This window comes from Symsagittifera roscoffensis, chromosome 2 (assembly GCF_963678635.1).
Source record: "Symsagittifera roscoffensis chromosome 2, txSymRosc1.1, whole genome shotgun sequence".
NCBI classification, from domain to species: domain Eukaryota; kingdom Metazoa; phylum Xenacoelomorpha; order Acoela; family Convolutidae; genus Symsagittifera; species Symsagittifera roscoffensis.
The window spans coordinates 26,042,080-26,055,631 of NC_087063.1; the positions used below are offsets into that span (position 1 = coordinate 26,042,080).

Below are 13,552 nucleotides of genomic sequence, written 5' to 3' on the forward strand. Positions count from 1 at the left end.
GCAAGTGAACCGAATTGGCTCCGACCGATTTTTCAAACGGTCGGAACAAAAACGAACGTTTTTGCTATAACTATCATCATCAGGTACGTACAATGTTAAGTCAGAGTATTTAGATGCGTCTCAATTCCAGCCAGCTCTGCTTTTGCTGTATCGCAAGTGACGCGAATCACCGTTTTACGTCTGTGTAATAATTATTACAATTCATGATAGTAATTATTTTAAGTGTTCTTGAACTAAACTCCCATAAAGCTTTTTATAATTATATTTCATTTTCTGGAAAAGCTGTTATCATGTTTTCATTTTAAGAGTATTGGCTGTATTTTCAGATAATGCTTGTTTACCTTTAGCCACCATCAGGCTCGCACAGTTTTCTAAACATCAAAGCCCGTTTAAATGCATATAAAGCAGGTTTGTAAGCCGCGGAATTCGAATGATAGCTCTGTGTTTTACAGTTTTTTTTACACGTTTACAATTTAGAGTTTATATTGTGTCTTTTATAGGTCATTATATCCGGTTTTCGGTCATACAAGGACCAAACGAAAATTGAGCCCTTCAGCAAACGAGCAAATGTTATTGTTGGCCGAAATGGTAGTGGAAAGAGTAATTTCTTCTATGCGATTCAATTTGTGCTAGCCGATGATTTTTCCAACTTACGAGCTGAGCAAAGATTGGCGTTGCTACATGAGGGGACTGGTCAACGAATCATTACCGCGAATGTAGAGATAATTTTCGACAATCGGGTTAGCGTTTGTAGTAGTATAGTTTTTCAATCAATAGTCGTTTCGTCGGATCAATTTTTCATAGATAGCCAAAATTGTTTTTTTTAAGGACAACCGACTACCGATCGAACAAGAAGAAATCTCCCTGCAGCGTGTGATAGGAGCCAAAAAAGATCAATATTTTCTGGACAAGAAAAGTATCACAAAAACCGAGGTGCTCAGTTTGCTTGAGGCGGCTGGTTTCTCGCGAAGCAATCCTTATTACATCGTAAAACAAGGTAAGATAAACCAAATGGCTACTGCACCTGATTCGCAACGACTAAAACTGCTTCAAGAAATAGCAGGAATAAAAGTCTTCGATGAGCGCCGAGGTGAAAGCGAACAGTTGTTGTTCGAAACTCAATTGAAGAGTGAAAAGATTGTCGAAGTTCTCGAACAAATTGAAAACAGACTGAAAACGCTGAACGAAGAAAAAGAAGAATTGAAACAATACCAAAAGTGGGATAAGTCGCGCCGAATGCTTGAGTATACTATTCACGACAACGAGTTGAAGGAAACGAAACAAAAGCTGGAAGATTTGAGCAAAAAACGAGATGAGAATTCGAGTGCTTCAATAGCTCTTCAGGATAAATTGCAAGAAATTCTGAAGCGTGGGAAGCAAATAGGAAAAGATGTGCGGGACTTGAAAAACAAGATTTCATCTATTGTCGATGAAAAGGAGTCGCTTTCGAAAGAAAAGTCAACTTTGATCAAACAAAAGGCGAAATTGGAACTGACGGCTAAAGATTTGCAGGACGAAGTTGACAATGAAGGTAGTATGAAAGAAAGTTTGCAGTTAGAGCTGAATAATATCAATGATCAAATTTCGGAAAAGGAGGAAGAGTTGACTCAGTTTGCACCCCAGTATGAAGATGTTAGGCGCAAGGAGGAGAATATAAGTTCTCGTTTGGATTGGTTAGACCAAAGAAGAAGAGAATTATATGCTAAGCAGGGCCGAGGAACTCAGTTTGAGTCTAAAGAGCAAAGAGACAAGTGGCTTCAACGAGAAATCAACCAATTGGAACGGGCCGTTGGAGACAAGCATGAGCAAATACGAAGACTGAACTCGGATTTGGCGAATGATCGAAGCAATTGCATTGAGCTGGAATCTCAGATCACCAGACTTAGTCAAGATCTAGAGGAAGTTAAGGTGTCAATGGATAATCAAGATGTGAAGCTCTACGAAATGAAAAAGCAGAGAGAAAAGTTACAAAGTGAGCAGAATAATCTGTGGCGTGAAGAAGCTGCTCTACAGCAAGCGATTACCAGTTCTAAAGATGAGTATGCTAAGAAGGACCAGCAGCAAAGGTCAATTACTGGGAAGAATGTTCAAAGTGGGATGGACAGTGTCAGGAAAGTCCTGGACTATTTCAGAAACAAGGGAATCAACCAAGATGTTATTGACGGATATTACGGAACAGTGATTGAGAATTTTCACGTATCGTCAAAGTTTTTCACGTGCGTTGAAGTCACGGCTGGAGGTCTAATGTTTCATCATGTAGTCACGACTGACCGCGTGGCAACTGCAATTTTGGACGAAATCAACAAGTTCAAAATGCCTGGAATAGTGAATTTTATGCCATTGAATAAACTGGAAACGAGTCGGCCTATCGAGTTTGAAAACAAAGACGCAATTCCGATGTTGAAAAAGCTCAATTTTGATGAGGAACTGAGAAAAGTTTATCAGCATATATTTGGCCGAACATTGATTTGTCGAGATATGGAGGTTGCTGGTCGCATTGCTAAAGAGCAAGATTGCGATTGCATTACAATGGAAGGTGATCAGACTTCTAGGCGTGGAACTTTAACTGGTGGTTTCTATGATCATAGACAATCGAAATTAGAACTCCAGAAAATCAAAAGAGAACTGGCTGCTGAAATTGAAGAGCAAGAGCAGAAACACTATGAACTACAAACGAGGTTGAACGAAATCGAACAGCAGATTACTCATGCTCTGAGTGAAATTCAAAGAGGCGAGACAAAAGCGTCCAAGAGTCGAGAGATGACAGAACAGTTCAAAGCAGATTTGAGACTGAAGAAGGAGCAGCTGAATAGTATACAGAAGAGCTATGACCCAAAAGAAAGGTCACTGGCAAGCTTACAGTCAAGTTTGGACGCAATGAACGCTTCTGTGAACTCGTATAAGGTTGAAATGGGCACCGAACTATTGTCGCAACTATCTTCACAGGACCAAAATGAAGTGGGAAATATCGCAACCGAGAAAAAGAAATTGACGAGCGAGAGCAAAGCGATTGTTTCAGAAAGGTTCAAACTTGAAGGGAAGAAAAATATGATAGAAAATGAACTCGAAAATAATTTGAAGAGAAGACAAGAGCAACTCGTTAACCAATTACAAGATTTAGGAGGCGCGGAAAAGAAACACAAGCTAGAAAACTCGAAAAACGATTTATCTTTGATGGCCGAAAGATTTGAGGCTAATAAAACACGATTGGACGAAATTGATACTCAGTTAGACGATTTGAATGTCGAGTTTGAAACGTTACAGGAAAATTTGGAGGAAAATAAGAACCAGGAAAGAGAAACCCAGGACAAAATTGACACTGAAACCAAGTCTTTAGAGACAGTAACCAACAAGCAAAGCTTACTTGTTAAGCGCAAAGAGGAATGTTTGAAGAAAATAAGAGATTTGGGATCCTTGCCTAATGAATCCTTCGATAAGTATCAAAAGATGAACAGCAAACAACTTCACAAGGAATTGAACAAATGCAACACCGAGTTGAAAAAATATAGTCACGTGAACAAGAAAGCGTTGGAACAGTTTGTAAGTTTCACAGAAGAGAAGGAGAAGTTATTGGACCGGAAAGCCGAAGTGGATAGAGGATCTCAGGCTATTCAAGACATGATGGATTCTCTTGATAACCGAAAATATGAGGCCATTCAGTTCACGTTCAAACAGGTTTCGAAATACTTTTCAGAGGTGTTTCAGAAATTGGTACCTGGAGGACGAGCGCAATTGGTTATGCGTCGGAAAGAGGCGGACTCTCAAGAAGGTGGCTCGCAACAACCTGAAGTCCCCTTAGTTGAGCAGTTTTCGGGAGTGTCGATTAAAGTATCTTTCTCGGGTAAAGCTGCCGAGACACGAGAAATGAGTCAGTTATCAGGAGGCCAAAAATCACTGGTGGCTTTGACGTTTATATTTGCGATCCAAAAATGTGACCCAGCGCCTTTTTACCTTTTCGACGAAATTGACGCGGCTCTGGATCCGGCACATAGACAATCGGTAGCCAATATGATTAAAGAACTCTCGAATAATGCTCAGTTCATCATTACTACTTTCAGACCCGAATTGATTGAAGCTGCAGACAAGTTTTATGGTGTTATTTTCAGGAATAAAGTGAGTCATGTTGAGACAATTGCGAAGGAAAAGGCGAAGAATTTTGTAGAAGATGATGAAATTCATCGATGAGATGAATACTGCTGATGTTTTAACGGTCAAATAATTCCTCAACGTGTTTGTTTCTATTACTTTAACAAGGACTTCAATTTTTAACTTAGTTCGTTCTTTGATAGAATAATTGATTTTCCTGGGGACCATGTCGCTTAGCATAGCACTCGCTTAGCATGCGCATTATTTTTTTCTCTATTTTACGCTCGAATAGTTATGATGTTTTCAGGTGTTTTTGATGAATGCCAGTTTTGTGAAACGTATCATCGTGTCTGTTTTTGCAGGAGTGTCAGTCTAGTTAGTAAGGTATCATCGAAAATTTCAAGGTTAAAACGGTGGAGGAAATTCTACCAAGTTTATATGTATATTTGTCGTTCAATTTTCAATTTCTGAGATTCGAAAACAATTTAATCGACACATTTTGCTTAGCGAGTTATATGCTAATTGATGAAGTCCATTTTTCTGTCAGTAAGAGTTTCTTTTTCATATGAAAGATTTAGTGATGAAAGTTGCTGACTTTCATCTGTTTGTTTTAAGTTTCAATTTTATTTTGCTGATTGCTGTATACACTACTTGTGCAATATTTTTGTAGCGTAATCTATGCTTTTATCTACCTGTGTTCAATTAAAATTCCACAATAATATTTTGAATTCAGATTTTAATTGTTAATTAACGAACTGCACGCTTATTGATCCGACCACTTTTGAAGAGGGGAATGAAGCTATGTATAAGGGTCCGTTTTTAAGAGTTGATGAATGTAGTTCAAACTCTTATAATGGTCGTGATTTTTTTCCGTTTATTTTTTCAGGAAAAGTTTTAACAGGCTCTAATAACAAAAGAATGGCATTCATTCTTGAAAATGCACATACGAATGCCCCTAGGTGTATGTCCTGTTTTTGAGTTCAATTCAAGCTCATTTACTTGAAGGCGGGCATCATGAACTCTCCAATTATAAAAACTGAAATGGCGCGAAAAAACGTTATTCATTTCTAGTTTCGAAAATGGAATTTAATTTTGGGATTTTCCAGCGGAATAAAAGCTTTTCCTAATAATCTAGTTTTTTCAATTGTGTTAGTTTTATCAAAAAAAGCGTCAATTATTAATCTTGAGCTTTATAGTCATATTTTTTTTGAATGTCAAAAATTGAAGTTTTTTCAAAAAACGAGTCCATTTTTTATGTTTATTTGCGTTCATTGACTCTTTTCCAACTGTCTGTTGGCTGTTTTTTATTTTTTAAAAAAAGTTTTGAGTTATTTAAGGAATACTTGTAAGAGTCAATTTTGACATCAAATTGAAGCCTTTTTGACCTCGGTTTCGTTGTTTTCCGTATTTGATATACGGCTTTCCTTTTTTAAAAAAAAATCATTTTTTTCAGAGCAATGAAAGTAGTGAGTTGTCTGATATAAGTCTTGCTGATTTTTTTTTCAGGAAAAAGTCTAAAAATTTGTTCACGCTCAATTTTTCTTCGTTTGACTTGTGATTTCTTTTCAAGTTCAGTGCATTTCCATGTTTAAGAAGAAGGCAAACGCCACTATTGAACAGCAAAAGCATAGAGGTCACAAAAAACGTGATCGACTTCTAATTTCGAAAATGGAAATTAATTATCAGATATCTCAGCAAATTAAAAGTTTTGCTTTTTGATCCAGTTTTCTCAAATTGGGTTAATTTTAACAAAATTGTCCATCATAAATTGTTCTACGAAATCAAAGAGCTTTAAGGCCATCTGTTTTCTTCGAAATTCAAAAGTTTTTCGGAAGATTTTAAAAAAAACAAGTCATTTTTTTCAGTTTCTTTGCGTTCATTACTCTTTTCCAACTGTCAGTTGGCTATGTTTTGGCTTGACTGGTGTCTGCTCAAAGATTGTCCGCTTTGTTTCCACTTCGTACGTTTTATTCTGTTGCTAATTTAAAATTTAATTGTCTTGCTTGGCATGTTTGCCTAAATTTCCGGTTTGATAAAAATATATATGGGAATGGCTTTTCCATTTTTTTTGTGACGCCTCGGAAATTTTTTTTTGAAAAAAGGGTATCAATAGAAAAACCGCCTACCCACCCCCCTTTTTGTCTGCATACTCCACTAGTCTCTTTTTTGTTTGACTCTCCATCTGCAGCTTTCGAAAAAATTTATGAGGGAAAGTTTTGAACAACCATATTTTCATTTTATTTATCGTTTTCTCGAAAATTACCCTCCCATATCTGAGTTTTTGGGTGCAACCGAAATTCGAGGTTGCGCGATTCTCCTTTAAGTCAGCGGCTGGGCCCAGATCGGATATCATAGGTTAAATCTAAATGAAAGGCTGTGGAATCTAAATGAAAGCCTACCTATATATTTGGCTACGCCGAATTTTAAAGAAAAAGTTATGGCCTTCAAACAAATTAAACGTTTTTTGGAAAATTTTTGACTTTACTCGAAAACTACCCATAATAACAATTATCAGTTTAGGTTTTCATCGAGAAGGCCTGTTTTGGGAATCTTCTCTACGTAAGCTGCCATGAACCAATTTTGGCAGACAAGGTTATGGATTTTGGGAAAGTTTCTGAAATTTTGACCGTTCTTTAGAAACATTTTGAGTTTTCTTAAACTACCTTTTCAAATTTGAGATAAAAAGTTCAGTCTAAAGAACCATTTCCGAAAATTTTTTTTTTACAGAAGTGGAGACATTTTTGTGCGACAAATATAATGTCCAGGGGGGAAAAATCCACTATAAAAAATTCTCACTGATTTTTAGCAGAGAAACAACTAAGGTTTTGGGCGAAGTTCAATTGCTGAAATCACGCATTTTGTCCCGTATCAGTTTAACTAATTCAAAAAATATCAAACTTGTACCTCTAGTTTTAGCTTGAAAACTTTTATCGAGAAATACGAAAGTGTTGGTTCACCTAGTTTCTTTTTAACACTTCGCTTCTGTGGTATACTTTTATTAATATGAAAAAACTGTTCGTTTCAGAATTTTGTTTGAAGATAGAAGTTGCAGTTGTATGCTTTCGGCTTCATAGGGAATGATTTCAAAATACTTAGATCTCAAACCCAGTAATTTTGGAGATTTGACCAATGTAACGAAAAGAACTGAAAACATAATTTTACTTTCAAATCGTTCAGTTTATGAAATAAGAAACATTTTTGGATGCATCTACTTAACTTCTTGGGGTTGCAGCAATTTTTTTTGCTATTTATTGAATTATAGTAATCGGAAACTGCAATTGAAAAAAGAATCAATTCGGTTAAAGCTGAATTGTCGGACTTTAGTTTCTCTGCTCAAGTTAAGTCGGCTTAGTTGCCAGATCACGGATTTTCTGCTGCCATATCACGTATACTTATGCTGCTATCAACCTTTATTATATTTGCAATTGCAAGTTTTGCTCATTGTAGTTGCGGGTGGGGGATTTGAAACTTCTCAAAAGAAATTTTTTCAAATAGTTTGTTTTCTGCATAAAGATTGTGGGTCTAGTTGCCTTATCTCTGGTTTTTCTTGTGCTGTAAGCATCTCTTATTGTATTTACGACTGTAACTGTGGTTCATTTTAGTTTTAAAAATTTTAAAAATTTGAAAGGTCTGGATTGGTTGTCTTGAATGAAGTTCTACCAAAGTATAGTAATATTTAAAATTATTTTTTTCAACATTTTTCATATTTTCGACTTATGTTTTATGTTTGTTTTGTATTTCAAATGGTGCAACGCTTCGCTTCTGTGTTTATTCTAGGGATTCGTTTCGCTGTTCAACAATCTTTTTGAAGCTAGTCACCCGCTATTGTTATTTAAAGCGCATCAGCTAAAGCAATATGAAGCTCAATTGAAGTTATTCACTTATGTTTGGTATTTTACTGGTAATTAGATTGTGGACGGTTGATACATCAGGCGTCAGTGGTATAGTGGTTGGATCGAGGACATAGTTCCAGTAGAATCAGGTTGAGGGCGTGGGGTATTTTTCAGGTTATTTGATTTTTCGCGTTTCGACTTTAATTTCTTTGCAAGTGAGTTATGACTGGAGGTGTATAACTCATAGAGTAATTTCGGATAGGGTACACCGTCTGCTCGTCACGCTATCTTATTTTCGGCCGGATAGATTCGTGCAACTTCTTAGTCTAATACCGATCCTAATCTTACTCTTATACTATCTAGTCTCAGGTTGTTTAACTAGTCTCTGCTAGGCTCAATAGATCTAGGGTATACTGGTTTATTGCGGCTGCTGAAGTGCTCGGGAGAGTCCAACTAATTTCTAAGTTAAATTCAAATCTCTCTGGTGCTGAAATTACAAGTAACTTCAGCACTTACAAATAAGTGGGTTGTTAGTTAGATGGATCATGATTGGTTAATATTAAATACTTTACATTGGTAAAATATCTAATTTATCCAATCATAAAATGTAGTTTAGATCAGGTTCCACCCATCCGGGTTTTACAGAGTTTTTTAGAATAGTTCTTCTGCAATTCGAAGGATGGATGATGGACGTTGGTTTTTGGCGAACATCATTTTCTTCCGTTTCCTCTTTGTTAAAGAAGTTCCAGGAAGCTGGAGTTAGAGACATAAGACGTTGTGTCTTCTAGTGACAACGACTAAGTCTTTGCAACAAACTCAAATCTGATTTCAGAATGGTTGGCTATGTCAGGTTTTTCTGTTCTGCGTGGAGAACTTCTTTTGTGTCTGATCTAGTTTGGGAATGGCGTGGAGATTGTGCGTGGAGGGGATGCCTGGTTACTCGGATCTGTACGTATACTTGAACATCGAGGTGGTCATTGGTCTAGTTCAATGAAGTCCTTTTCTGCGAAGTCAAGTCGTACTCTAAATCCTTTGAGTTGTGATTGTGAGTGGCATATCGATTGTGGTTGGCCATTCTCTCTCGAGTGTAGTGGGGTCGTTTTGTCTTTAGATGTTCGTCCTTGGTGTTGTATTCTGATCTATGTATTGCATAATGTAATTTACATTTTATAAAACATTTATTAGTTTAATATTTTTTAATTATGATTTTAGTTAGTTGTTTTCACAAAAGCTTTTTGTTTTAGTTCGGTTATTTTGAAGAGTTACTCACCCTTGAGTAGCTCTTATTAAAAATAGAGGTGTGGTCACAAAGCGTGGATGTAGCGCGGTGGGTTAGGCCGGCTATAGAGCATGCTCAGAACGTCCTTCCTGGTGGGTTAGGCCAGGAGTGGGAGTATGATTGCATGCGGTTTTTGTGAGAGGTCCTGTTATGTGACAACGTTTTATGTTGGGTTTGTTGTGGTTTTTCTTATGTTTTGTTGGTTGTGTCCTTTTTTCAAAAATCAAATTGTTCGTGGTATGGGTTTGTCTTTCGACTTTTTTGTGTTTTATTATTTCTTTCTTAGACTTTATAATAGTCTTCAAAAGAATAAATTATCCAGTTTTAAACTGGGTTAATCCGGTTTGGGTACCGTTGGTTTCCTTTTTTCTTAGTCATGCTGTTATTCTATGATTTGTGGTATTTAGTAAGCTGCGTTGGTTAGTTTTGCTTAGTATATGATTCCTTTCCAACAGGGTTAAAGGAAAGTTTGAAACATGTTATTATATGTTAGAGTTGTTGAGTGTGAAAACTTGAAACTGAAATTCATTATTTTAAACAATTCTTCGTGGGCGAGCTGTGCGAGTGTGGATAGAATTTCTGTGCGAATGAATGAAAATATCAAAAGGTTAGTACTGCATTTGCATTTTATTAATTTACTGCATAGAATTTGGAAATTTACTGCTAGTTATGGGGGAATTTTAAGTTACAAATTTTCATCATAATTAGATTTACTGCTTGTGGGGAAAATTTTAGAAATGAATTTACTGCATTGGTATTAAATTTATAAATTTATAAGTGTAAGAGATTAATAGAATTTTTGAAATCTGTTTGATGAAATTTGCGATTTTTATTTGTCTTTTGTGGTTTTTGTAGGTGATTGTCGGATGAAGGCTAAAAATCTAAAGAAAACATGGATAAAGTATGGTGAGTTTTTTAATATTTTAATTAGTTAGTAATATTCATTTAATTCATACTTACCTGTTAGTCGTCGGGGAAAAAACCGTGGGGGAAGATGTCGTGGATGAGATCGGAAGTTGTTAGTAGTTTAGCTAAGATGCGGATGATATTTTTAGTCTGAAGCAGTGGCCAAAGCAATTGAAGTGCCTTAATGGTGGTTAGTTCTTCAGTGCCAACTGCAAACTCATAAGGTGTGTTTTGGATTAGATTATATAATTTGTGATTGAATTTAGTGTTGTGGATGAATTCTAAAATTGGGATTTCTATAGGTTGTACAAACTCGTGCGGGATAAGGAAGGGTCGGGATTCTTCGGCGTTGAAGGTCTTGGTGATGGGACAGAAGATGTACATTTGGGTTATGGGATCATAATTGCGAAGAATACCATGAAGGTTAGTATCTTTAATGCAATATGTGAAATTTAGGAAAAATGGTGAAGTGTATTTGGAATTAATGAATTGAAAACGATGGTGTGGTTGTCTAGAGGGTGTGTGTAGGTCAAAGTGATTTTGGATGAAGCGATAATAACTATATGTGTGGGTTTGTTTAGTGCGCAACATAATATCGTGTGAGCAGTGTAAATCTCTTTCGTGTGGTGCAAGGAAATGAAAGGTTAGTGAAAATATTGGGAAGCGTTCTTTAAAACTTTCGTATGCTTGTGTGTCTGTTAGTGCTTCTGAAATAATGTGGTCAAACTTTCGGTCGAAGATGTTTAGTGTAAATATATATGGTGTCTTGATGAAAAATTTCTCGGTAATTTGTGGATTAGCGAAGCGATCGTCGTCTAAGAATTGATCTTGGTTAGCTCTGATGATGTTATGATCATAGTATTCGAGTGTATATTCATTAGCTCTAGGTGCAGTGTGTGTTTTTAGTGATTTTTTATATCCAACGTAAGTAAATTGTCTAGCGGTTAGTGGTGTAGTGAGTCGATATAGCATGTCCTTATTTCGTTCTATATCGATATGAGTGTTAGATAAAGGTAAGCAAAGAGGGTTAGTAAAATGATAATATGAGGTCCAAGAGAGAGTGGGCATTAAAACGTATTCATCTACAAAGTTGCGTGTTACGTTAGTGTCGTGGGGGGTGTTTAAGGTGTATTGTGGGAATGAGGGTAAGGTGATGGCTAAAAATTCTTTTGTGTTAGTATGCTTGGGGTGGTTGATGTATTCACGGGCTGTTCCTGGTTTTGCTGGGAAAGGATGGTTGGGGAACTTTCTTTTAAAAGTGCGGTAAGCTCTATTAGTGTTGAGTGAAGATTCAGTTGATGTGGATGATGGTGCTAATGATTCAGTATAATTTGAAGAGGGTGTAGGGGTAGGGGGGTTGGATGAATTTATTGTGGAGGAGATTTGGTTTATTGTTGGTGTATGGAGGTGGTAGGGTTGTTGTTGAAGGGTAATAAAATTATCTAGCTCTGGGGAGATTCGGGGGGTGTCTGGAGAATGAGATGATTGGTCAGAATGAAATGAGGAGTAGGTTGGGGTAACTTGGGAAGCATAAGAGGGTGTGGAAGTGATTGGGTCAGGGTTATTGGATAATATGGGTTGAAAAGGGGGTTGAGAAAAATTAGAAGAGTTATGAAAATTATTTGATGGGGATGGTTCTGAGTCGGCAAATTCATCGGGGGTTTCAATATTCGGGTTATTGAGTTGTGAGATGGAATATAAAACTGAGATGTGTGAATTAGTGTCGGAATTCATGCCTGATGTTACATTACTAGATGGAAAATCGGGTGGCGGAAAAGCAAAAAGTGGTATTATTGGGATTGGAGAGGTAAGATTGGTTGGGTGGGAATTTGATCGGTGTAGTGATCCAAGTTGGCGGCTCATCGTGGGCTAAAAAAATGATTATGTTGAGACTGAAAAGCGGTGGTATGGGGTTGTTCAATAATTTGTTCATAAGTATTATCATCTTGTGACTGGTGTGTCATTATTGTTGGATGGGACTTTGTGATGTGGTGAGTCGAAAATTTGGATTATGTGTGATGGCTAAATTTCGAAAATTTCGTGGGACTAGGGATAGTGGATGGTTATTTGGTAGGGGTGGTAATTGTGGTGCCGTTGGCGTTATGTCTACATTGTTATGTTCTTCGTCGTATGTATTTTGTCGTGTTGCTATTTTTGTGTTATATTCTTTTATTTGTGCGTCTAAAAGAATTTTGTTTATAGATGTAGAAAAGATTCCAAAAAATCCTGCAAAGAGTATGCGTGCTACGCTTGCTTGTCTGTTTACTTGTGTGTGTATAGCACATGTGTTGTAGATTCCTTTTAAAAGTGAGAAAAGAAATCCAATAAAGTTAAACATTGCGTATAAAATAGTCAATTTTTCTAAGATGTAGTAGGGCCATCCTAGAAAATCGAGGATCTCATTTTTGAGTGTAACAAAGCTAAAAATGTTAATTGGTGATATATCTTGGGGACGGTATTTTTCACCGCTTAGATATATATAATCTTTAATGTCTTTAAAATATCCGCTATAGTCTTGCGTGTAGATATCGGCAAATCCTGCGGTTTCTGCAAGTTTGCGTAAATTTTGGTCTATTGATTGTCTTTGTATAGTGTCCATTTGTGTTAATAATTCTTGGAATTGTTGTGTTCTAATGTGATGTTGAATATCTGATTTTGAATAGATTCCTATTGATTGTAAGTCTATATTTGGGTTTCGAGCAATAGCGCGAATGCTTTCTGGTGAAAATTTTTTGAGTGATTGCATTAATGTGGGATATGGAGTGAGAAGATAATATTTATTTTCATCAGGGTTTAGTTGTACTACATTGTGGCTGTTTTCTGATCCACATGGGACTGCGGTATCCCAGAAATAGGTTCTTCGTGAAAGTGTATCCACGAAATGTACTTTATTCTTATAAAAGATAGGGATTCTTTTATAACATCGTTTATCTTCAAAAACGTATAGTGGTGATACTTTTTTAGTACAAGTATAAAACCATAAGATGTTTCCTTCATAGTCTAAAAAATTTGATCTATTTCCAGATAATAAGTATCCTGCATAGGGTATTTTTAATACTGCTAGTGCAAGTGATTGTAATATTTGTGTTCGTTCTAATTCGCATAGTTGGTGTAGTGTTTCTAATTCGGAGAGTGACATTTCTTGAAAAATTCGGCTAATTGTATAATCTAGTTTCATATCTAAATGAATATCATAGTGGATATTACCGAAATATGTAGTATTCATTAGTGATAATTCTTGTAAGCGTGTGCTTCTGGTGTCATGGGGTTTTAGATGTCCACCAGGTTGTCCGTTGCTTTTTTCAAAATTAACTGGTATATAGGATGTTCCTTCGTTTGGAGGATGACCTGTGGCATATGGGTCAAGTTTTATTTTTCCAGTGGTCATGTCGAATCCTTTTTCGTATTCAACTAATATTTCAGAGTATTGTGTTTTATGGAGTGGATT

At 36.4% G+C, this 13,552-nt stretch overlaps 1 protein-coding gene across 1 annotated transcript; it reads left to right on the forward strand.

The window, feature by feature from the left end:
* The first annotated feature begins 324 nt into the window (after positions 1-324).
* On the forward strand, positions 325-4,794 carry LOC134839365 (structural maintenance of chromosomes protein 3-like). The gene is made up of 3 exons (XM_063854890.1): positions 325-408; positions 501-740; positions 829-4,794. The coding sequence occupies exons 1-3, from the start codon at positions 394-396 to the stop codon at positions 4,183-4,185; spliced, it is 3,612 nt and encodes a 1,203-aa protein (XP_063710960.1). The 5' UTR covers positions 325-393; the 3' UTR covers positions 4,186-4,794.
* Positions 4,795-13,552: the final 8,758 nt, after the last annotated feature.

Bases quoted from the DNA above. Each gene is read 5' to 3' on its own strand.
- LOC134839365 (XM_063854890.1), top strand. The intron at 741-828 runs GTTAGCGTTTGT...GTTTTTTTTAAG, and splicing joins AGATAATTTTCGACAATCGG to GACAACCGACTACCGATCGA.